The 21,000-nt window shown below is 48.0% G+C and overlaps 6 protein-coding genes across 6 annotated transcripts; 2 read left to right on the top strand and 4 right to left on the bottom strand.

Moving 5' to 3' along the window:
• Positions 1-20: 20 nt before the first annotated feature.
• Positions 21-1,406, bottom strand: BDV37DRAFT_271631 (uncharacterized protein; the record flags this gene model as incomplete). The annotated part of the gene is made up of 1 exon (XM_032084745.1): positions 21-1,406. The coding sequence occupies one exon, from the start codon at positions 1,404-1,406 to the stop codon at positions 21-23; it is 1,386 nt and encodes a 461-aa protein (XP_031941426.1).
• A 1,548-nt stretch (positions 1,407-2,954) lies between these two features.
• Positions 2,955-7,304, bottom strand: BDV37DRAFT_118596 (uncharacterized protein). Its single transcript, XM_032078538.1, has 3 exons — positions 7,127-7,304; positions 6,738-7,069; positions 2,955-6,683 (listed from the first exon to the last, which is right to left on the bottom strand). Exons 2-3 carry the CDS (start codon positions 7,065-7,067, stop codon positions 3,351-3,353), a joined length of 3,663 nt encoding a protein of 1,220 aa, XP_031941425.1. The 5' UTR covers positions 7,068-7,069; positions 7,127-7,304; the 3' UTR covers positions 2,955-3,350.
• A 191-nt stretch (positions 7,305-7,495) lies between these two features.
• BDV37DRAFT_248186 (mitochondrial 37S ribosomal protein mS29) lies at positions 7,496-9,384 on the bottom strand. The gene is made up of 2 exons (XM_032081969.1): positions 8,633-9,384; positions 7,496-8,571 (listed from the first exon to the last, which is right to left on the bottom strand). The coding sequence occupies exons 1-2, from the start codon at positions 9,264-9,266 to the stop codon at positions 7,700-7,702; spliced, it is 1,506 nt and encodes a 501-aa protein (XP_031941424.1). The 5' UTR covers positions 9,267-9,384; the 3' UTR covers positions 7,496-7,699.
• A 163-nt stretch (positions 9,385-9,547) lies between these two features.
• On the top strand, positions 9,548-10,683 carry BDV37DRAFT_248185 (ribosome biogenesis protein RRS1). Its single transcript, XM_032081968.1, has 2 exons — positions 9,548-9,695; positions 9,769-10,683. Exons 1-2 carry the CDS (start codon positions 9,634-9,636, stop codon positions 10,367-10,369), a joined length of 663 nt encoding a protein of 220 aa, XP_031941423.1. The 5' UTR covers positions 9,548-9,633; the 3' UTR covers positions 10,370-10,683.
• Positions 10,684-11,452: 769 nt separating this feature from the next.
• Positions 11,453-13,546, bottom strand: BDV37DRAFT_283150 (putative Rho GTPase activator (Bem2); the record flags this gene model as incomplete). Its single annotated transcript, XM_032087234.1, has 4 exons — positions 11,453-12,108; positions 12,163-12,257; positions 12,311-12,962; positions 13,018-13,546. The coding sequence occupies 4 exons, from the start codon at positions 13,544-13,546 to the stop codon at positions 11,453-11,455; spliced, it is 1,932 nt and encodes a 643-aa protein (XP_031941422.1).
• A 3,723-nt stretch (positions 13,547-17,269) lies between these two features.
• On the top strand, positions 17,270-20,927 carry BDV37DRAFT_283149 (Rab geranylgeranyltransferase subunit beta BET2; the record flags this gene model as incomplete). The annotated part of the gene is made up of 4 exons (XM_032087233.1): positions 17,270-17,353; positions 17,411-18,148; positions 18,198-18,322; positions 19,244-20,927. The coding sequence occupies 4 exons, from the start codon at positions 17,270-17,272 to the stop codon at positions 20,925-20,927; spliced, it is 2,631 nt and encodes an 876-aa protein (XP_031941421.1).
• Positions 20,928-21,000: the final 73 nt, after the last annotated feature.

The following is a 21,000-nucleotide window of genomic DNA, read 5'->3' as shown; positions in this document are numbered from 1 at the left end:
CGAATGTATAACACCAAGCATTAGCGAGTTCTCTTGCTCTGCCCATGCCCCCCAGAACTAGCCGTAGCTGGTCGCTTTTGTCCCGAGCCAGCAGAATTGGATTCAGCTCGACGAACCAGCCCATTCAACTTCAGTATGTATGCCTTCGGGGCGCGATTCACTTCATTTTTCTGAAGAATTGCTCGAAGTCTCTCCTTGAATTGATGAAGATCAGAGCCTGCTAACTGCTCGAGGGCATCCAAGATGAAACACTCTCCTGTTTCCTCCGCCTTTCCGATAAGCTGGTGGTATAAGTTACGTTGATCCTCGTCCTCCCCATGGAAGGTCACGCCACCCCACAAGTTGCCATCGAGCGCGTCCTTATTACGGTTGCATATGTCCTCCAATAGTGTCACTAGGGCTTTAGCGGCTCCTTCAACACCGTGAGGCGCTCGCATAACGATGTTCGCTTGAATGCGATTGACATTATGCTGCAGATCTCCGATCACGTTGTTGATGTCCACATTGGATCCTTCCGAACGCCGGCCCGTTTGGCAGTAGCGATCGAAATCTGCCAACAATTTCCGTGACTTTTCTTGTACTTTATCGAAATAAATCGCTGCACAGGCACCGGGTGGCATGGCTTTGCATAGGCTAAAATAAACTGTGTCATCGTGTACCGCAAGCCGAAACATGGTCGCCTCGAAGTCTCCTTGCACCACACACTGTTCTGGAGTGCGAGATTGGCCAACGTCATCTATAAGGTCGAGACGGAAATCTTCGGGGAGTGTGGCTGTATCGAAGGCAGACATAAGGTCTCGCACCTTCTGTGGACGGCTCATGCCACCCTCCACTTCTGAACGGACATATTGCCAGCTCAATTGCTCCGCTACTGTTTCGAGTTTGCCATCAAGGAGTCGTTCAATGCGGGTAAAGACTGGAGGGTGGCCATCACTCGATAACGGTACATCATAATTGGGGATTTGGGGAATAAGACAGCCATGAAGCTGGTCGACAAGCCACTTCTCGTAGGTTAGCAGAGATTGACGAATGCGATGGATTGTGCCAGAACTCACGAAAACGTGTGGACAGGCAATGCCCGGCAGACCCATGAACGTCGAGCAGGTGCACGTATAACCGCCCGAGCCGATATGAACTCGCGGCCGCTCTGAGAACTGGAAATCGAAGCCTGTCTTGGTTCGCCGGCAGCCGATCACATCAAACTGACTCGTCAAACCCACAAGGGCTCTCGCTTCAGCCTCGGGATCCAGTTTAGTAAGGTCATAGATAATACCAGATTTCCCTTGTAGAGTAGAGAATTCAGGCAACCCCCCTCCGACCTCACTCTCGTCAGTCCCAGTCTCCATGAGTGCACTGTCGTCTTCGGGATGTGGTGTTTCTTCGACCTGAGTTGGCCTTGGTGGCATTTTATCGTCGATAGACAGGCCGCGGAATTGTCTCGTAGGAGCGGACATGGAGAATAGATAAATATGAACGATTTAACCTTGGATCAGAGCTCGCAAAAAGGGTTTTTGTAATCTTGGTATCAGATGAACACAACGACCAGCCCGGTATTTATAGTTTGCCGCGATCCACGGGTGAGTGCGGGTACATTTCGACCAAGAGAGCCCACACTGCCGTAGTCAAGTAGGTGTTCACAGCAAGAAATGGCATACCTTCGACTGATCTGCTCCTAAGTTAGCTCTGGCGTAGGCTGACCTGCCTTCGCCGCACGAAATCGAGAGAGTAGCAGTCTATGGAAACCCGTGAGTACGGCCCTTAGGTGGAATAGTAGTTTCAGATGGCTCGCACGTGGAGTGTTACACCATGGTGCCCTATGAAAAGCTATGAAAAGGGGCCTAAACTGGAAGGAGACGAACCACGGCAACTGGGCGCAGGCGGCGTAGTACCCAGGCCCACTGACAGAGAGTAGAGATCGTGATAACAAGGTTAGAAGATACTGAATCACAAGACTGTTAAGTTGAACCACACAAAAAAGGACAAGATTTTGTGCACTCGGTAGCCAATTACGGACGTCAACCGAGCCGGCGAGGTCCCGAGCATGGAAGATTTCTGAACTTAACGCCAAGCAAGGTTGATGCGCCGATATCTGGGAAGGTACCGCTAGTTCTTCTCTCTTGTTGTGGCACTGGCATTGGCGGCTGGAACTGGGGGAGACACATCGACGCCTCCCATTTAATCGAAATCGGGAGGTCCTTACATCTTACGTTCGCGGACTCCGTAGTGGATGATGCTGATCACCAAGTTTTGAAAGCGACCCTATAGCACATATACCTGCGCCGCAAAGGGTGGTTGACATATCTAGGTGACAGGCAAGCTGTCTATCAAAGAAAACCGTTTATGGGCCAGTGGACTGATGAAGGCTGTCCTGCAATCCTCATCGTGACTGCACTCGGGCCACAGTTTAGAGTTTATCCCTGGCGTGTGGAAGAAGAACTATATGATTCCAAAGCTTGCAGCATTGATAGCACTGGCTGGTCTGAGTGTGCTGCTGCTACATTTAGAAAATATAGTGTTGAACGGATCATCAGACAATCCAATAATACAAGCCAACCCTAACAGCCTTAAGGAAACCAGAAGCTTGTTAGGTGAGCATCCTGGTGGTGGGAATATTCAACGGTAAACGAGAGTTGGTGTAGAGTATAAATGGTGGCTTGAGCGGCGTAGGTCCTGTGCCACCTGGGCGCGTAATTTGTACGAGACTTGCTATATGGCACGGCAGTGGCCGTTACCACAATGTAATCAACTGCACGAACTGCACCAGGACAGCCGTCTCTCGAGAGTAAGCAATGTCCTGAATAGTCTTGATCGCGTGTTTTCCTCCCTATGCTTGAGTCTGCGCCAACACTCGCTTTTCCTGTGGTTCATCCGCAGACTCTTGTCGCCCTAGTAAGACTTGAGCCACTCCGTATGATTGTCCCTTGGTGAATCCATTTGGATTCCTTCCCCCTTTCTCTTATTTTGCTCTTTTCTTCTTAACATTAAATGAGGGGGGTAGGGTATCTTATATTCCAAATTTCCTCCGCTGAACTCAGAAGCCGTAAGGGAGATGGGTGGTCTAAGCCACCACCAGTGTCTTCCGTCCCATGACTAGCCACCATTCTATAAACTCTTGTCTGGAAAAGCAATCCAATAAAGAGAAGTCCAATTCTGTATGTTATGGTGCATTTTGGCTAATAAACCGAAGCGTTCTCTGTATTGGTTGGTATCAACAAAGAATACTGCGCACGACATAAGATCTTCGCGTGCAATTTGGAATTCGCCATGTAAGAAAAGAAGTAGAAGGGGAAATATTAGTTACATCGTGAGCATTAATATATTTACTATAAGACGCAACAGTCTAAAAATACCTAACTCGGTGGTTGTGGAGTATTTCTTGCGGCATTTCTCCTCTTTGCATTCTCTAGCGCCTTGCGAAGCCGCTCCTGATGTTCCAGACCTTCATCAGGTTTTTTGAGACCAGCACTAGCCGTAGGGCGAGGACCAGGGAAGAGAACGTCAATAGGGTGGCCTGCAGGGACAGATTTTGATGAATGGTTCCGCTTGGTGATTGGAGCTTTGCCTAAAGATTTAAGGAGGTTGTTGATGGTGGCGGCAATCTCGGCTGGTCCGGCGCGAACACTGTCCAATTTGGATTTAAGATCTGTCTGGATTTTGGCATCCTCTTTCTTTTTGTCGTCCTCGAGTCGTCCGAATACATCGTCATCCGCGTTGGAATAACGTGCTTCAGCAACAGAAACGCCGTAATCGGCATCATTGAGAGCTGAATCTGCGATACCGAAACTGTGCAAAATCGATTCGGAGTCCTGACGTAGAGAATCTACTAGGTTATAGACCGATCTCAACATATGCTCGATCTCAGTGTCGGGTAAGCTGGATGAACGAATGGTTGCGACATCAACCTTTGACAATTTCGCAGAAACATCGTCGAGAAGACTCTGGTTCTCTCCCAAACCGTGCATGATGGCATCGTCGAATGAATCCATCAACCTGTTCGCTCTCTCATCCCGGTCCTTCGCCGCTTCTAAAACATTTCGCTTCTCCATCTCATCAAACTCCCGATCCAGTTGCTTGAGGGCTACTGAGTCTCCCATGAAGACCAGAGGTCGCCTTTCGGTTTTCTTTCGCCGATGTTCACGATCTAGAGCTATTTCTAGACGTTTCTGATAGCGAGCCTCAAGCTTTTGGTAGATCTCATTGACTGTTTTCATCGTATGAGACAAATTGTATTTATCTGTCACCGAGTTCTTGATCTTATTGTTCTCATGATCAAGCTGACCAAGCGCCGAGTCATACTGGGCCTGGAGTGCAGAAATATCTTTTTGCAAGCGTTCATCCAGCGGATTGAACACCTTTGCAATATAGTCATCCAGTTCTTGTCTTTCCTCGTCTAATTGAGCACGAGCTTCTGTTTGGCGGAATTCTTCCTCCAGGACATTGATATCTGCATATCCTATCTCTCTTCCATTGAATAACGCATCAATGCGTTTCTCGGATTCCTCTTGACGATGCATACGCTGCCTGTCTAGTTTTTCTCTGCGAGATTTGCTCGCAGCCTCCCAGGATCTAACCGTCTCCTGTATATAACCAAAGTCTTTTGAATACTTCTCTAGGTCCTTTCGAGTTGTAATGTGCCATGAACTTTCTGATTGCTTAGCCAGGGGTGATGATATCATAGAGCGGAGATCATCAACTGGGCCATCAGGCCTTCCTTTCCTGAGTGACATCGGTAAAGGAGGTGGAGACGACTTCCTACGGGATGCCTTGCGGTAAGCAACGCTTTTCTCCCTAATTAGCCCAATGAAAGTTTCGTCGTCGTTATCGGCAAGAGGAGCCGAAGAGTGGGAATCTTCGTGAGATCCTGGGTGCGGGGCGTTCGACATCACCCGTCCACTCTCCGCTGAGGCTTGTCGCAAGGCCGAGTAGGCCTGGTATGCAGGACGGTCAATTACAAGGTGATCTGAGCCCCGCTGAGGGCCTTCGGTGTAACGAAACGGAGTGTATATAGGCTGTGGGGGGTTGGTTGTTAAAGGAGACAGCTCCTGCTTGTCGAGCATAGATGGTGGTACTGACGTAGCCCTCAATGGTTGGGGTTGACTTTGATGCCCTAAGTTATGTCCTTTGCCTGGCGGCTGAGAAGCAGGCCTTTGAAGACCAAGAGTACTAGGCGTTTCAACCCTGGGAAGGATAGGACGGCCGCCCGGGCTATAATTCCCGTCTTCAAGGTCTTCCGAAACGTCCGCTGACTCCTCGTTGCTCTCCTCTGGTTCAACTGGTATTAAGCCTGACTCGATTGGAGGTGTATTCTTACCAGACTGCCGGCTGGGCACCTGCGAAGCCGGTGTCGGTTTTTGACTTAGAGCTTCTTCATTTTTCGGTTCATGCTCAATGTTGTACAAGATCTCACGTAGCTTGGTCTCCTTGGACATAAAGGCTGTGAATATTTTGAAACGCTCCATATCAGAATCAGCGACCGCCTCCTTTCGTAGCATAGCCACGTAACGCTCCAAGGAGGACTTAGACCAAGGGTCTAAGTCTTCATAAGGATCCAACGGCTTGAGCTGTGGAGACAATACGTCTACCTTGGCACTCGTTTCGTTGGGGGTATTGCTTGAGCGGGGAGTATTTGCACCCGATTGAACCTCTTTTCGCGGTATACTGAAATCCTGCTTTATTTTGGGGATTTCAAGCGGGCTGAGCTTTTGCATTGGCGTTGGGCTATCCGTTCGGGAACTGATACTTTGACCAGCTTGGGAGTTTGGGGGTTGAGTGTCCGTGATAACGGGCCGATTCCAAGCTTCAATGACACCATCAATGCTCTCAGATGTCTCAGTAGTAGAGGCAGTACTATACATCGACCCAGAAGTATCAGTTCTGATTGGGCGAGGTGGATCTTGAATGCCATGTGTTGCGCTGGGATTGCCTGGTAAAGGCTGTGCTGCTGTAGTATCTTGGGTATAAACAGGTTGACTTATAGGGGACACATTCGCAGACGGCGTAGATATCACGGTCTGGCTGTTCGAAGTTACAGTGGGAATATGTGCTGGATATCCTGGTGTTGGCTCCGATGTAGTACTTGAATGAGCGGCGTTGCCCTGTTTGGCCCCAAAAGCCTCCACATCATCGACGCCCCCTGGAGTAGGTGTCAAATGCTCCCAGTCAGACGGTCCGCCAGAGCCCAATAAAGAGGAGTTTGTGGGAAGAGCATTGTGGCTAGTCTTGGGAGGAACCGGGGGAGCGGCCACAGGTAGAGCACCTCCACCTGGTACGGGATTTGCAGCGGTCAGTGGGCCTTGACCTGATAATGTTGGTTGGGGCGATGAGACGTTTGAAGATGAGAGTGGAATATGGTGTTGGGCGCTACTGTTCTGTAAACTATGAATCTCTCCAGGAGGATGGATTGAATATGGCGGAGGCGACAACTGCTGCCACGTTTGATTACCTTGCTGTGGTGTTGAGCTTTGATATCCAGGAGGTACCGGAGGCGGCGGAGGTGGAGAAAGAGGGCTAACCACAGGGGGCTGAGATGCATGCGGAGAATTTGTCGTCCATTGTGGTTGATATTCTGCAGTAGAAGTTGGGGGTCCATATGTTGGATTGGCTGGTAAGGGCTTATTATCCAAAGGACTCACGATCGGAGACTGTGCACTAGACGAATAGGCTGGAGTACTTGGGGGTCGAGGCTGTAAGGTAGCGTCAGTCCGACAATATCTAGGTGCATTTGAGGTAAGACTTACAGGAAGCGGCGGAGGCGCATAGATAGGATATTGCTGCCTGTTGTACTTTACTCCCCAAGAACTGGTATCCATGCTGGCTGAGCCAGGGGCTGGCGAGCCACTTGCACCAGTGCCAGGCGACGGACTAGATATAGAGCCATATGTGCTCGGATTATAAGAAGACGCCGATAGTGGAGGATGAGATGGCGGTGGTGGAGGGGGCGGAGTAGGCCCAGGCGTAGGCTTCCGCGACGGCCGCTGTTGCGCAGTCGATGGAAGCCGCCATTCTGGTACTGGGGGACCCGAATTTTGTTGGTTAGAAGAGTTAGAGTGAGGATTCGACCCGTACATATCTAAAGTAGTATATGAGTGAGCTTTTGTGCAGCTTGTAGAGGTCACTTCCCACTTACTGAAGTGAAGCAGGAACGCGGGGTTTGAGTGTAAGGAGAGTACGATTCCCGAACAGTGATGAACTGACCTGCTGACCTGTCACTGACTTGGACCAACAACACAACTCTTACATGAAGAGTCGTGTTGCTGTGGGATTAAGTGACTCGAGTATAAGAAAAGAACAGTAGCGGAAGAGAGGAAGGCTGTGCCTAAGTGATTATTCTAACAAATTATTTTAGGTATCATCTGATAAATCTCCGACTGCGCCTGACGCTATCTCCGGGGTTCCCCACCGGTTTATATTTAGGTAAACTATTGATTGCCATTCAGTGTTTAATATGACCAACCCCTTTTCTGGATCTGTCCGCGTACTTGAGCTGTGAGGGAAGTGAGATGTATATTTTCAAATTCCATTATATGCATACAAAACGCAAAACCCAATATAACTAGTAAAATACATATAATTTAACAGGAAAAGCCGGGTCCATCCAATAGCGCTGCATGTGAAAAGGACACGGCGGGATAAAGGGTACACGTGGAACAGCATAACGGGAATGTAGGTGATGCTAGAAAGGCGAAAAGAAATTCCATATCTAATCGGTCACTCTCAGTCGTCTTCCCAACTTCTCTAATTCACCAATTACACCACCTCCAGCCAAGCTCCATTTCTCGCCAACCCACTCGTCGTTGATCTTCTCCCGCAGGAGGCCACTGCGAGCAAAGTATTCCATGAAGCCCCGAGCTTCGTCCCGGGTGAGGCCGCCGAGTGTCTGGAGCTCCAACATGCCTTCTTTGGCGACAGTGGGCTTCGAAGAGCCAAAGGCATCAATAACACGCTTGTCAGCTCCGCTGTATGGATCAGCTTGAGGGAATTCAGGTGCCGATGCATTCAGGCCAGCCTGGCGAGCAGCGATTTGCTTGAGCGCAACCTCGAAACTGTAGATTGTTGGGTTATTGGAAGCAGAGGTGGAGTAGAGCAAGAGACCACCATTTGGAAGGGCAGGCTTTCCAGTACCGGGCTTCAATAGCCCGAGGAAGTGCCGCACAAACACAAGGTCGTGAGCATGGACGGGCTCAAATTCCGCAGAACGGTATTCACTGTTCTTCATCCAGTGAGACAGGCCATCAACAGTTACAAGAATAGGGGGCCGAGGCTTGAATTTCTTGTCAGATCCAGAAGCAGGGGAAGTTGCAGTAAGCTCAGCCCACAATGCTTGGAAGACGGTCCAGGCAATGGCGGGGTCCTGAATACCAAGTTTAGCAAGCTCCTCCAGAGTCATTCCAGCTTTAACAGAAGACTTGAGGGCTGGATGCTCCTGGCAGACATGTAGGGTCTTCAAAACCTGCTCATTGGCGGCGACTGTGCGAGACAGCAATGCAGCGGTCGCCTCGTTCTGAACATATAGGTTTGGAGTGTCATCAGAGAGAGGGGCGTAACCAGTATGCGCAATTACTAGATCCTGGGCTACAAGAACATGTTAGTTAGGAAGACTTGAAGCAGACACGTATGGATGGTATCTACTTACGCTCTGGGACAGTAAACACAACCCACTGCTTAGTAAATGCCATGGCCATGGCTTGCAGCAGGTGAACAGTTTTCCCTGACCCTCTGACACCAGTGATGATCTTCTTGACAGACTTTCCCTTGTCTTGACCCTCATTAGAGATAGCGTCAATCAGTCTGCCCAATTCCACTGTCTCCCGTCTCACCACTGTACCAGGCCGGCGAAATATCGACCAGCCCTGTTTAGGCTTGAAAGCCTCAACCGCCCTCAGCTGAGTGAGCATCGGCACAGGAAGGCCGAGAACGGATCCCCGGAGGCGCGCATCGACCATAGTCTCCGATGTGAAGTCCTGCATACCCTCGACTTCAAGGGCGTTGGGATTGCTGAGAACGATACGCTTCCGCAGCGCTTTCCGCTCTCCGACAGGAGGCGGACGCGCTCTTTCAACCGGCTTCTTCTTCTTCATTCTGGCGGACTTGGCCTGGCGGTACTTGGGAGGACCATCCAAGCTGTTTTTCTTCTTAGTTGGCAATGCATAACGCACCGTCGATGTGTGAAATGCTGCTGCTCTTGGAGCTGCTACTGGCGGAGGTAAAACGGCTCGAGGTGTCGGACGAAGCCGCGTCAGGCAGCCCCAGCAGAAGGAGGAAACCATTGTGCTGCAACACACTGGCTCAGCGGCCAGTGGCACGACGGTCAATGGAAACTGCTATAGGATAAAGGAAGGGGAGGCCGCGTTGATTGTTGCCCAAGCGTATGAACTGGATTGAAATTCGGAGCACAATTTGGAACTTGAACTAAGATTCCTCTGATTTCCTATTCAAGGTTAGTCTAGTTGCCGCAAGCCCAACACCGAAGGCGGTCTGTCATTATTGTGGTCATCTTAAAGCGGCTCCCCTAAATTTATCAACCAACTTTTTTTTCCGCTTCAGTTTTCTATCGGCTAGTCAATCTTACAATCCAGTCGCACTTCCCCTAGCGCATATACTACCTCGTTGGATTTAACTGAGGTGCGTTTGACGATGTCGGAAACAGGAACAACGACGGCTGCCTCCGCGGCGCAAAAATCGAAGCCCGAGAGATTGTGAGTCGCTATCTATAGTAGTCGATGTATAGATTGCTATGTACGAGGTATACTAATTGCAATGGCACTTTAGACCCATTACAGTCTCTAAACCTACTCCCTACACTTTTGATCTCGGCCATCTCCTTGCGAATGACCCCAATCCCCTCGAAATTTCTCGCTCCGAACCAGTAAATGTCTCTCTGAAGGCCACCGCCCGCGATGGTGTGCAGTCTCTCCTCAACCAACTCCTCACTACTTGTCCCATTACCTCCTCACAACAGGGTGTGCTCCTCACGCTTCCTGCGCCTACAACTGTTCTTCCCAGACACAAGCCTCTGCCGACACCCAAGCCACCCACCAAGTGGGAGCTTTTCGCACGCAAGAAGGGCATTGGCAGATTCAGTGGCAAAGCTGGTGCTGGACTTGCGGACAAGGAGCGCCGGAAGAAGCTGGTCTATGATGAGGAGAAGGGCGAGTGGGTTCCTCGCTGGGGCTATAAGGGAAAGAATAAGTCGGATGAGGATTGGTTGGTTGAAGTAAATGAGAAGGATTGGAAGAAAGAGGAAGATGCTGCGGCTAAGGGAAGCTCGATCCGTGGGATGTCGCGGGCTGAGCGTAAGGAGAGGATACGACGAAACGAAAGGAAGATGAGGAACAATGAACGGAAATCCAGGAAGTCGGGTGGTGGTTAAGAGATGTGTTGTGCAACTTGTTAATCAAGGCTCTTCCGTTGGGCTTTGGCCAAATTCCTCAACTCTTTATTTGTCTGGAATACTGGGCTTATCGGGCGTTTGGATTGGAGTCGCCGGTCTTTGATGTCTCATGTTGCCTAAATGGATTACTGCCATTTGGGCTCAAAAAGTAAAGCAGCTGTGTCGGATTTTTAACACTTTATTCTTTGTCCTTGCCTAGTCCCCAAGAACAACTCATGTATAATCTGCTAGCATATTTCTGCGGCTGTATACCTAGAATCTTATTCTTGTAACGCAATAGGAAGCATTTGCTATTTCATCGGATTCTCTCAGTGTGACGTATGGCTTAATCATTGATCTATGTTACAAAATATGTACCAGCACAGCACTCCAGAAACATGCAGTTAAAAATGAACCATGAGGGTAAGGTACCAAAACAAGCTCCTATGTGGGGAATCAACGAATGTATAAAAATGTCAAGAGCAAAAATACATCAATGCGGTTTTGTAGATGCCTGGGGCAAAAACACGCCAAAGATACGCAATAAATGAACGAGAAAAGGAGGCCAAAGATAGGGGAAGAAAAAAAAAAAAAAGGGGGGGGGAAAGTAACATGACCGGACGATGAAAGGAAGGCCAATTTGAATTTGTACAAGGCAAACAAAAGAAGAGAGTACAATAAAATCAACGGACTCCAGAGGCGCCAAGCATGCACACTGATATAAGAAAGGTTAAAGGGGAACGAAGATGGCTAGAAACAGAAAGCAAACAGACGTGAATGGAGCAAAGGAGCCAGGAAAATCGATTAAGTAAAATAGAAAAAGATAGCGAAGATTGGGGTTCGAAGTACGGAGGAGAATATCACCTGCAGTGCGGATCCAATCCGAGACTTTGAACTGGCAATTCTCAGGTCTCAAATCTTAAAAAATAGTGAGATGTGCGCAGGCCAGCCTGGCCGAAGAGCTCAAATATGCAATGCCGGAATCTATGTGCGTCAACCCATAAGAAAATCTAGAAGGCTCATATCAACGGATTAAGGGCTCAACCCATCAAAACTGAACAGTGGCTCTTGGCTAGGGTGTTCTCATATTTGAATAGGAGACAGCGGAGGTCCTAATTCAGGAAGCTGGGAAATACTCCTAGTATGTGACGTCTCAATGTTCTTGGGTTTGTTCTTGCGGCCTTTAGCCGTCTCAGGACGAGAAGGTTGCTCTTGAATGGAAGGCTGGCTGCTACCAGAAGAAGATATAGCTCTCTCGTCCACACTCGTGGCTTGTGGAAAATTCGCACCAATGTCCTGTGTTATATGCGCTAATCTTTCTTTTTCGTCCATTTCCTTTTCGATCTGAAGATATTCCTTCTCTGTCCAGCAACCCTGCCAACAGTTTTTCCAGTCACAGACAAGAAAGTTGAAACAGAAGGCATCGATCTTCATGCAAGGCTGGAAGCAGATGCAGAGGTTGCGATAGTCCATCTTGTTTTGATCGACATAAGAATGCAGAAGATTTAAGTGACATGTGATGGCGAAGAGAAGATAGTAATGATAGGGGGGTAGCTTTGAAAGCTCGTCTTTGAGCATCTGTGGGGCAGTGGTTGCGCCCTCGCATTTGTCGGCGATCATGGCCTGTGTTTCTTTGGGGAAAAGCTCATCGGGTAATTCTCGAAGCCAAGCTTTGAACATGGAGCCGATCGTATTGATGTCATAGAGGTCCGGTACATCGAAGAGGTTGATGTCAAGCTCTGGGTGAATGTTAAAAGACACTTACTTCGCAAAGGTCTACCTACTTGACTTACCAGTATCAAAGCGCCGTTGCCAATGCTTGACTTCTTTCCCGCTACCTGGAACACGGTAAAGTCCCTCTTCCTCACAGCCCTTAAAATTGAGGTAGCTGATGTAACGTCAGTAACCCGCCCATTCGAACAGAAATGCGCGAGAACTTACTCAATGCAACGATACGGTAAAGCTGGCATCCAAAACTCAGTCTTATCCTTACAATCCTCAAGCCGCTTCGCGATACGGGTTCGACGGGCTTGTTCGATAAGCGGCAAATTGATCACGGAGCAAACATAGTTGTCATCATTAATGAGTTCCCGCTCATTGGTACTGCCACTCCGTGTGATCTTCCCAAAAAATCCCTTTCCTGCCTTGCCAATTCGGTCCGCAGCACCACTCGATGACTGCTTAATATTATTGAACAGCGCCGCTGAAGCGCCCGATACTTGACTCAGGGAAGCCGAAGGAACCATTGACCCGCCATATCTGTCCTTCCGTATCAGGCCACCGTTGACTTCCGTAAGACGGTCAATTGTATAGCTGCGGGCATGAGGGTTCCCTGTGGGCTTGACTTCTGCTGCTTTGGGGGGCGTTTGTGCCTCCCTCTTGGCGCTTTCTTCAAGTCTCATAAGGCTGGTTGACGGACGCCTATGTGCAATCCTGTTCACAGAGGAGTCGTCCAATCTGATCGATCGAGAGCGGGAAAGGAGATTGGCAAAGCGTGGTTTGCTCTTCTTAAGAGTATGACCAGACTCAGACTCCGTCCCAACTCGCCTGATTTCCGCTTGTTGCGCGTTCTTGTCGTCGGAAGAATGACTGTCTAGTATGCGCGTCAGTGTATTCAAACGAAGCGACAGACATGACTAGGTGCTTACTATTTTCTTGTTGCGCCGCACGTTCAATGGCACCGGGAAGGTCCGGAGTTGACTCGTACAGCTTTGACGATATCTGCGTTCTGCGATCCCTAGAACTACCACGGCTCCTAGGCTTATCGCCCGAATTTCCAGAGCTATCCGACCTCTGGGCCCTGTGAGAAACCTTCGGCGCCTTTAAATTCGCAAAGAACGAACGAGAAGGGTCACGACTGTGTTTAGGAGAATCTCGTGGCGAGGGAGGGTACTGAGGAATGGCCGTGACGCCTTGAGTAGGTGATTCTGCGGTAAGGCCGGGGGAAACTGGCAGGATGGGGCTATTTGCTTTGCTATTCGATTCTTGTGTGACAGAGCGGATTGTTGTGCCCTTGAAGAAAGTTGAACTTGAGGAAGATTTGGGTGATCGCGGCGTCAGGGGACTGGGCCCATCTGAGCTTGCACCAGGTGTATGTGGGGACGAAGTCTTTGCGCTCGTTTGGAGAGTGGAAGGGCTGAGATCTAAATTCAGAACAGTGGACTGTCTAGACGGCATCTTAGACGTTGATCGCGGGTCAGATAACGGCGTGGACAAATCGTCAGGGGTAGACCGGCAAAAGCGATACACCAAGCGCTAACTGAATGCTAAAGGGAAAAAAAAAGATTGACCTATTATTCACAGAATCATATGTTAGCACGGAATGCACGTAAGTTCCTAGTTAATCGGTGGTATTTTTGGGATGCTGAAACAGACTAACCGAGAGACCCCAGATTCTAGAACTTACCCTTGTTCTAAAAAAGTTGGCTCTTTCTAAGTCTTTAGGGCGAGAATATCCTAAATTTATCCCTTCTTTCAGGAAGAGGTGAAGCCCCATATATTCTTCGAGTATATTGAGAGAGATCGCACGGTAAATACACCGACTGCAACGGGACCAGCCTTGCCAATAAGTTTCCTAAATGTCGGTGTCGAAAACGCTGTCAAAGCAAACAATGATCGTACGTGGAGGAGGATATCTCGGAGCGACCGCGTCTAAGAAATAGTTGCATGGTCATCAGCGATCCAGGCCAGAAACAAAGATGGCTTTGCGTTAAAGAGATAGGAAGAAAGAGTGGCGTGCAGCAATTAACGGTAAGGAGCGTCGATAAAAGAAGGGGAAGGGGGGCTATGAATGCATGAAGCCATCACGAAGGCTGACATCGTCATGGTTTACCCCTTGGTATGCGTCAAGAAGAAGGGAGAGATTCGAAGTGAATTTATCATGTGGTTATAGGAGAGAACAGTCGATTGAATCCATAACCATCCTACCACCAAGAGCAGACGAGGGTATCTAAACATCTTAACATACCAGAATGCGCAGCCCCTCATATTATGAATTAGAGCTTCTGTCTTGATTGAAGTTCTTCCCAATCCACACTTGTCTCTTCTCCAACGGTACTCGTTGTGAATTCCTTGGTCACAGTTGAACTCAAGTAATGCTGTCCTATTTTTTTTTTTTTTTTTTTTTTTTTTTTTTTTTTTTTTTTTTTTTTTTTTTTTTTTTTTTTTTTTTTTTTTTTTTTTTTTTTTTTTTTTTTTTTTTTTTTTTTTTTTTTTTTTTTTTTTTTTTTTCTCTCCCTTGACTTTTCTTTTTTTAATGTTGGGCTGCGGAGCGGCGTTCAGAGGGCGGTCGGTAAAGAGAGGAGCGACTAGCGTGCTATCGTCGGATGGTTAAAGTGAGGACAGAAGGCTACCTAAGAAGAAAAACCAAAACAATAAAAAACAGGAATTTAACACCGAAACGAGATTGAAATGAATGGGAACGAGAGGATTTGTCGTCAAAAGCCTTGACACGAGAGAGTGATTCTCGCACGGTTCTGTAAGTGCTCAGACTCGACACATTCCTTGACAGCGTTATGCAAGCGCGGCAGTGTGTCAGGCTAAGAAGCCTCCGTTCTTTAAGGGGGCGAACTGATAGTGGAGCTGGCGTTGTGCCAGGCTCCAGAATTGCTAGTAATCCGTACTGCGTGGCTTTTTTGAGCGCTATGGAAAAGCCTATTTGTATCTAGTGCACCGATGGGGTTTTCCGTGAGAGACGCGGCGGAAGTTATGTATGGAGGCCTCAAGTACCCTATACAGATCTCTTCCTCTTCGTCTAATATTTTTCTTTTTTCTTCTTTCTAAGTTTACGATTTACCCCAGGGCCAATGTTGGAAAGTAACCGTATGAACCAAATTAAAAGGAAGGGGGCAAAAAAATTAGAAATAAAATAAAATAGAAGGAAGAGAGAGAATTTAGCTTCTTGTGTCGAGCGTGACGTTTGGTCCAACCCACCGACCGATCGTCGAGCTAGTTGAAGTATCAGAACATGTTCAGGTCATTGGAAGATAGTTACATTGTGTTTGATGATATAATCCTGTCTACTTTGTACTCCCTTGTTCATGACTCAGGTAGTTCCCAACAGTTAAGATTGTAGGGTTATCTAATAATAAGTAGGCGTATAGGTTATACATCATGGTGTTCTGTGGCTTACCATAGCCCCCCTAGTAGACTATGCAGAGGAACACATGGTGTATAGGGAAGTGAATGTGTACAAGGGTTAGGTATACACCGAAAGATCGGGAAGACCCATCCAAATAATAGAGTGGCGTCATTGATTGGCCTAAAATATTGGGCCTGGCAGCTGGTGCCTTGGGCGGGATGATGTACGCTCCGACGAAGATACAGTAATTGCAGCGATGTATTGGTTGACCGGATATTCCGCTGGGGCGCCGTTCCATGGCATGAGCGAATCAACGGCCAGTGGACTCGACGCGAACGAGGTACCTGGCGCGGAGACGGTCATAGCATCACTAGGGTGTATTTAAGTAGGCTTGACTATCAGTTACCACTAATACATTTCAAAGTCAAAATTATCTGTCCTGATTGTTCATCATTTTCTTTATGATTGTGTTGTAATATCTGAATGTTTGCACGGAACAGGTTAGTCCGTGAGGGAAAAGAATGAGAGAAATACAAATGATCCCCATTTTTCATGTATCGGCTGATCCTTCTGAGCTTCAAGTGGACTTGCTACCACGGTTCACACATGGCATCGTGATACCGCTAGTGGGGATGATATAAAAAGGAATTTGTACCAGAGAACAAGAAAGGAAGATAGACACATATATAGGCAATGCCCCGCCAGGTGTCTTCTTTACCTAAAAAAAAAAAAAAAAAAAAAAAAAAAAAAAAGCAAAAAAAAAAAAAAAAGGAAAAAAAAAAATAGTTGCTGGATTGCTGGAATGCTAAAGTAAAACCTGCCATCTATTCTAAGATACCCATGACTTTGCCCGTTACGTACTCCGTACTCCATACATTGGGCAATTTTCGCTCCCTCTCTTTTCTTTTTTACACGGACAACTCCGTACATTGCCGTACTCTACACCATGAATAGATTGATGATAAAAAGTGGAGAAAATATATATTATTGGGCCATTCACTAGCTCCTATAGGTGTTCTCAATAGGAGCATACTTTACATTGTACGTACTTAGTTATCTAGTACTCCATATGTGCATAATTTGAATTATATTCTGAGATGGAGACAATATATGGACACGTGGGAAGGATTCATTGTGAACTCCAGGATCCGCTCCTGTACTCCCACAGTCTCTCTAGACACCACTAAGATATTGAAGAACTGAAACAGGATTACTATTATTATTACTATGAGCAAGTACCATCAGCAAGTACATTTCTTTATTCCATGACCAACACGGACCTACATAGAACCACATAGAGACAAAAACAAGGATCAGCAGCCACTGAATACGATTAACTGCTACCAAACGCAGGTTGCAAAAGCAGGGACCCAGGGGCAAACCGGAAGCGCTCAGGGGTTACTGTTCACACCGCCGGCCGCCCTGGCGATCCCAAGACTGTCTGAAACATGGCCCCGCTTTTGCGCCGGCGGTTCACCCGGTGGCGCTAAGTCACGTGGAAGAAAGCCCTCGGTACCCGACCACACTCATTCATCCCTGCAAAAAAGCTCTTTTCCCTTTTCACCTCCCCGAATCTCACTAGCTTGCCGAATATAGACGCTACAAGCACTGACAGTACCGTGACAATCAACCTTTCATTTTGTCTTTCCAAAGACCATGCATGACTCACTTTTGGCGTAGCCTGTGAAGTCTTCATTGTCATTTATCTTTTCCTCCCTTAAACCCTTTAACTAAAACCTGGCAGCTCCCTGTTATACCCTAAGCTAGCTGGCTTTGTGCTAGTGACTGAGCTACTAACTTACACTACCCCCGCGTAAATTATGTCCCTAGTCTCGGGGGGTGGTCAGACTGACCAGTATCTATGTGTTCAAAAACATGTAGAGTACATTAAAAATCTGGACAGCGTGCGTCATTCTTACCATCTTTTAGTGATGGGGAAGATGGTTGACAGGTGATGCTAGAGGAGGGATGAGCTTGAATATTGGCTCACGGAGCATCTTCGGCTTAATGGGGTCTACTGGGGCTTAACAGCCTTGCATCTTCTCGGCTGTCCTCAAGCCTTGCCTCGTGAAGATACGATCAGTTTTGTTCTCTCCTGTCAGCGTGAGAATGGTGGGTTTGGGGCTGCACCTGGACATGACGCTCATATGCTGTACACCGTCTCTGCTGTCCAAATCCTTGTAATGCTGGATGCAGTGGATGAATTGGAGAAGCGTGGCCTTGGAGGCAAACGGAAAGTTGGCTCTTTCATCGCTGGATTACAGGACAAGGAAACCGGCTCGTTCATGGGTGACGAGTGGGGTGAGTTGGACACACGGTTCTTGTATGGTGCGTTCAATGCATTGTCACTCTTAGGCCTCCTGGATACTATTGATGTCCCGAAGGCCGTTGCCTATGTCCAGAAATGTGAAAACCTGGATGGAGGTTATGGCATCCACCCTGGTGCAGAGTCACATTCTGGACAGGTCTTCACCTGTGTAGGGGCTTTGGCGATTGCCGGGCGATTGGACTTGATTAATAAGGACCGCTTGGGTGGTTGGCTTAGCGAAAGACAGGTGGATAATGGAGGCTTCAACGGACGTCCGGAGAAGTTGGAAGATGCATGCTATAGCTGGTGGGTTGGGGCCAGTTTGGCCATGATCGACAAGCTTCACTGGATTAATGGTGACAAGCTTGCTGCGTTTATCCTGCGTTGCCAGGTTAGTTCCAACTGAATTGGCCAAATGTCGTGTTTCTAACCCAAACTAGGACCCGGAGAATGGTGGGTTTGGAGACCGGCCTGGTAATATGGTCGACGTTTTCCATACACACTTTGCCCTCGCTGGGTTGAGTCTCCTGGGGTATGACGGTGTTGGAGAAGTAGATCCTGTTTAGTGAGTTACCTGTCTTCAAGTTCCTATAACCGCAGGGGGGCGCTAACGAGGGCTAGTTGTATGCCGAAAGCAATAACAAAGTGTTTATCGAAGTGACAACGGTTACTTTACTCGATTGTTCGTAGTTAGCACCTCCTGCAATCTAATAACCCATTTTGCCTTCATTTCATGGATTATGGGATACAAGGCAGGAGAAGAATAATTGGCACTGTGACTTATTTCCGCTTCATACCCCCTCACAATAACCTGTTAAAAAGGTTGTTAAGACACAGTGGCACATGATCTTCCATGGTCTTATGTAACCCATAATGGTAGCAGTGTCTTTTATCTTTCAATACGAATTCAAATTGTACATTTGAGAGATGACTTGAGGTTCCCAATTTTATTCATTTGCTCTTGCCTGACGCCCTCGAGGCTCTCAGTAGTAAATGCTACTGTATGTACTTTGGTGGAGGTCACGGTGAAGTGCCTTGTCCGGTCTAGTCGTGTTCAAGCAGGTGCCTGCCCAGTTAGAAGTTTGTGAGGAGTTCCTTCTCCAGTTGCCTATGTGGAACAGAATATGTCTTTCTCCCCATTCTAGCACCTGCCCTGCCAGTTTCGATTCTGCAGGGCAAGTCTTCTGATATCTTCAGTCTACCGCCACGAGGGCCAGTCTTTCTATATTGGCTTTTCGCCCAGTATTTGGATTGTTTAGGCTTTATGCATGTAACGACTTGCACCTGGCAGCTCTAACCTGTTGCCTCTTTGATCTCGACCTAATTGGCTCTTTCACTTTCCTTCAAGGTCATCTACGATGGATGCGGCTGCACTTTTCTGCAACATATGCCCCAAAAAACCCAAATTTAGTGATGTGTCCCATTTGTTGACTCACGTTTCATCCAAGGCTCACCTTTCTCATTACTTTAAATTACAAGTCCGCAGTCATCAAGAATCCCAAGCAGTTATCCTCCTCGATGAATATGATCGATGGTACAAGGCCAATAACCTTGCGAAATTACTCTCTGACCGATTAGCCTCGAAAGATGCTCGTAGGAAAAGGATCCACGGAACAGCGGCACCTCATGACAAAACGTGCCCTGCAAAGGAAGATCATGGGCACAAGAGTCCTACAGGGCCGGTACGCTCGCCACATGGCAACGCGCTTCCTGATTACTTAGACCCACGCCTCGTTACGTCAGGTGTGTATATGGAGCATGATGATAGCGACAGAGGCACATATGTCTCTGCGGACTGCGTCACTGGGGTCGCTTCTCCAAATCGCGATGTGCAAGCAAACGCAGAATCGAGCCATTTATTGCACCCTACGCCTGGTTCTCAAATCTCCACAGAAGCCGCGGCCTGCCAGTGGAAGCAAGAGCGTGTGTTTGGTTCAGACGATGAGGGAGGCTTTGACTTGGAATGCACGCCTAGTTGGTCTAAAACGTTGGGACACACAGCGCAAATGGCCTCGCAGTTGCTAAATCGACAACTATTAAGTTACGATCCCCTTGTTGATGACATCGAGAGCGAAGTGGACAAGGACAGGGTGGATGAGATCGCTAGACTCAAAGGGGTTCTTTGGCCGGGAATGGATATCTTCGATTCGGCCACTGCGCAAATGAGGCGCAAACGCAATCAGAAGAAGGATGAAAGTGCTCTTAGGATGATGGAGAAGACTTCCATGGGTGTTGAGCCTACAGAACTCATATTTTCCCCTACCGGAATCTTACGGAAACAGCGTGTGATCTCTGGCAATGTAGAGGACAGTAGTCCTCTAAAAGGGGAAACACCGATACCAAGGCGGAGATCAACTCGTTTGAAACGTGCCCTCTCTCAAACCGACGCCAACATTCAACGTGGACAGGACAGGAAGCGGAAGAAGAAAGTAGTTAAACATGTCCCGATCACCGTTGGGCAGGACTTGAACCACAGAGATTCATATTTCACGCGAGCCACCTCCCCAGAAGCGCCAAGTGGTGGTAATCAACTAACTCATGGAGAGAGCGCGGACGACTTCGCATTGACATTCAATGGGCCTGAGTCTAGGTCGCGCACTGGGTTAAAGATCTTCTGTGACACACCAAACCAAAATATTTCAGACCAACATTGTGGTGATGGTTTGCACTTTGGACTAGTTGCATCTTCTGATGCGCTCTTCCTGCAACAAGAAGCTACCACAACTCGCACCCCTAGCTCGGTACTTTCCAGCAATTATATCTCAGAATTTGCAGAGAGGCTTTGCCGTTTCACTACGGACAAAGAGAATATTGATCCTCTATCGGATGCTCACGGCCGAATCGATCCTCTTGTAGGCTGGCACTCTCCCGTCATCAAGCGACATCTAGCCAGTAATACTGGTTATCCGTCACAGTTTCTTTTCGGCGATAGCCAACGCATCGAGCTAAACATGTTCGATGGGCACGATAGTCATGTAGGATATTCATATAATCCGCTAGCAGCCTCGTTTCCAAAATTATCAGCTGAAGAGAATCCTATATACACCATGGACACCAGCAACGGTCTCTCTTTTCAGGATGCAACGTACGTGACGTCTCCTGAGGCGACCATTTCCGATATCGAAGATGATGATTTTGAGCGACTATATTTGGATGGGAGCTCCTGCTAGGATTTGTCATTGCTATGCCCTCTTTTCTTGTCGCACTCTTGATTACTGCTTGCATTCTGATTGTTTTCTATAC

This window comes from Aspergillus pseudonomiae, assembly GCF_009193645.1.
Source record: "Aspergillus pseudonomiae strain CBS 119388 unplaced genomic scaffold BDV37scaffold_33, whole genome shotgun sequence".
NCBI classification, from domain to species: Eukaryota; Fungi; Ascomycota; class Eurotiomycetes; order Eurotiales; family Aspergillaceae; genus Aspergillus; species Aspergillus pseudonomiae.
Note: the sequence above shows the minus strand (reverse complement) of the source record. Positions and strands in the feature narration are given on the sequence as shown.

Bases quoted from the DNA above. Each gene is read 5' to 3' on its own strand.
- BDV37DRAFT_118596 (XM_032078538.1), bottom strand. From the start codon at position 7,067: ATGTACGGGTCGAATCCTCACTCTAACTCTTCTAACCAACAAAATTCG. The intron at 6,684-6,737 runs GTAAGTCTTACC...GCTACCTTACAG, and splicing joins ATGCGCCTCCGCCGCTTCCT to CCTCGACCCCCAAGTACTCC.
- BDV37DRAFT_248186 (XM_032081969.1), bottom strand. From the start codon at position 9,266: ATGGTTTCCTCCTTCTGCTGGGGCTGCCTGACGCGGCTTCGTCCGACA. The intron at 8,572-8,632 runs GTAAGTAGATAC...ATGTTCTTGTAG, and splicing joins TGTGTTTACTGTCCCAGAGC to CCCAGGATCTAGTAATTGCG.
- BDV37DRAFT_248185 (XM_032081968.1), top strand. From the start codon at position 9,634: ATGTCGGAAACAGGAACAACGACGGCTGCCTCCGCGGCGCAAAAATCG. The intron at 9,696-9,768 runs GTGAGTCGCTAT...ATGGCACTTTAG, and splicing joins AAATCGAAGCCCGAGAGATT to ACCCATTACAGTCTCTAAAC.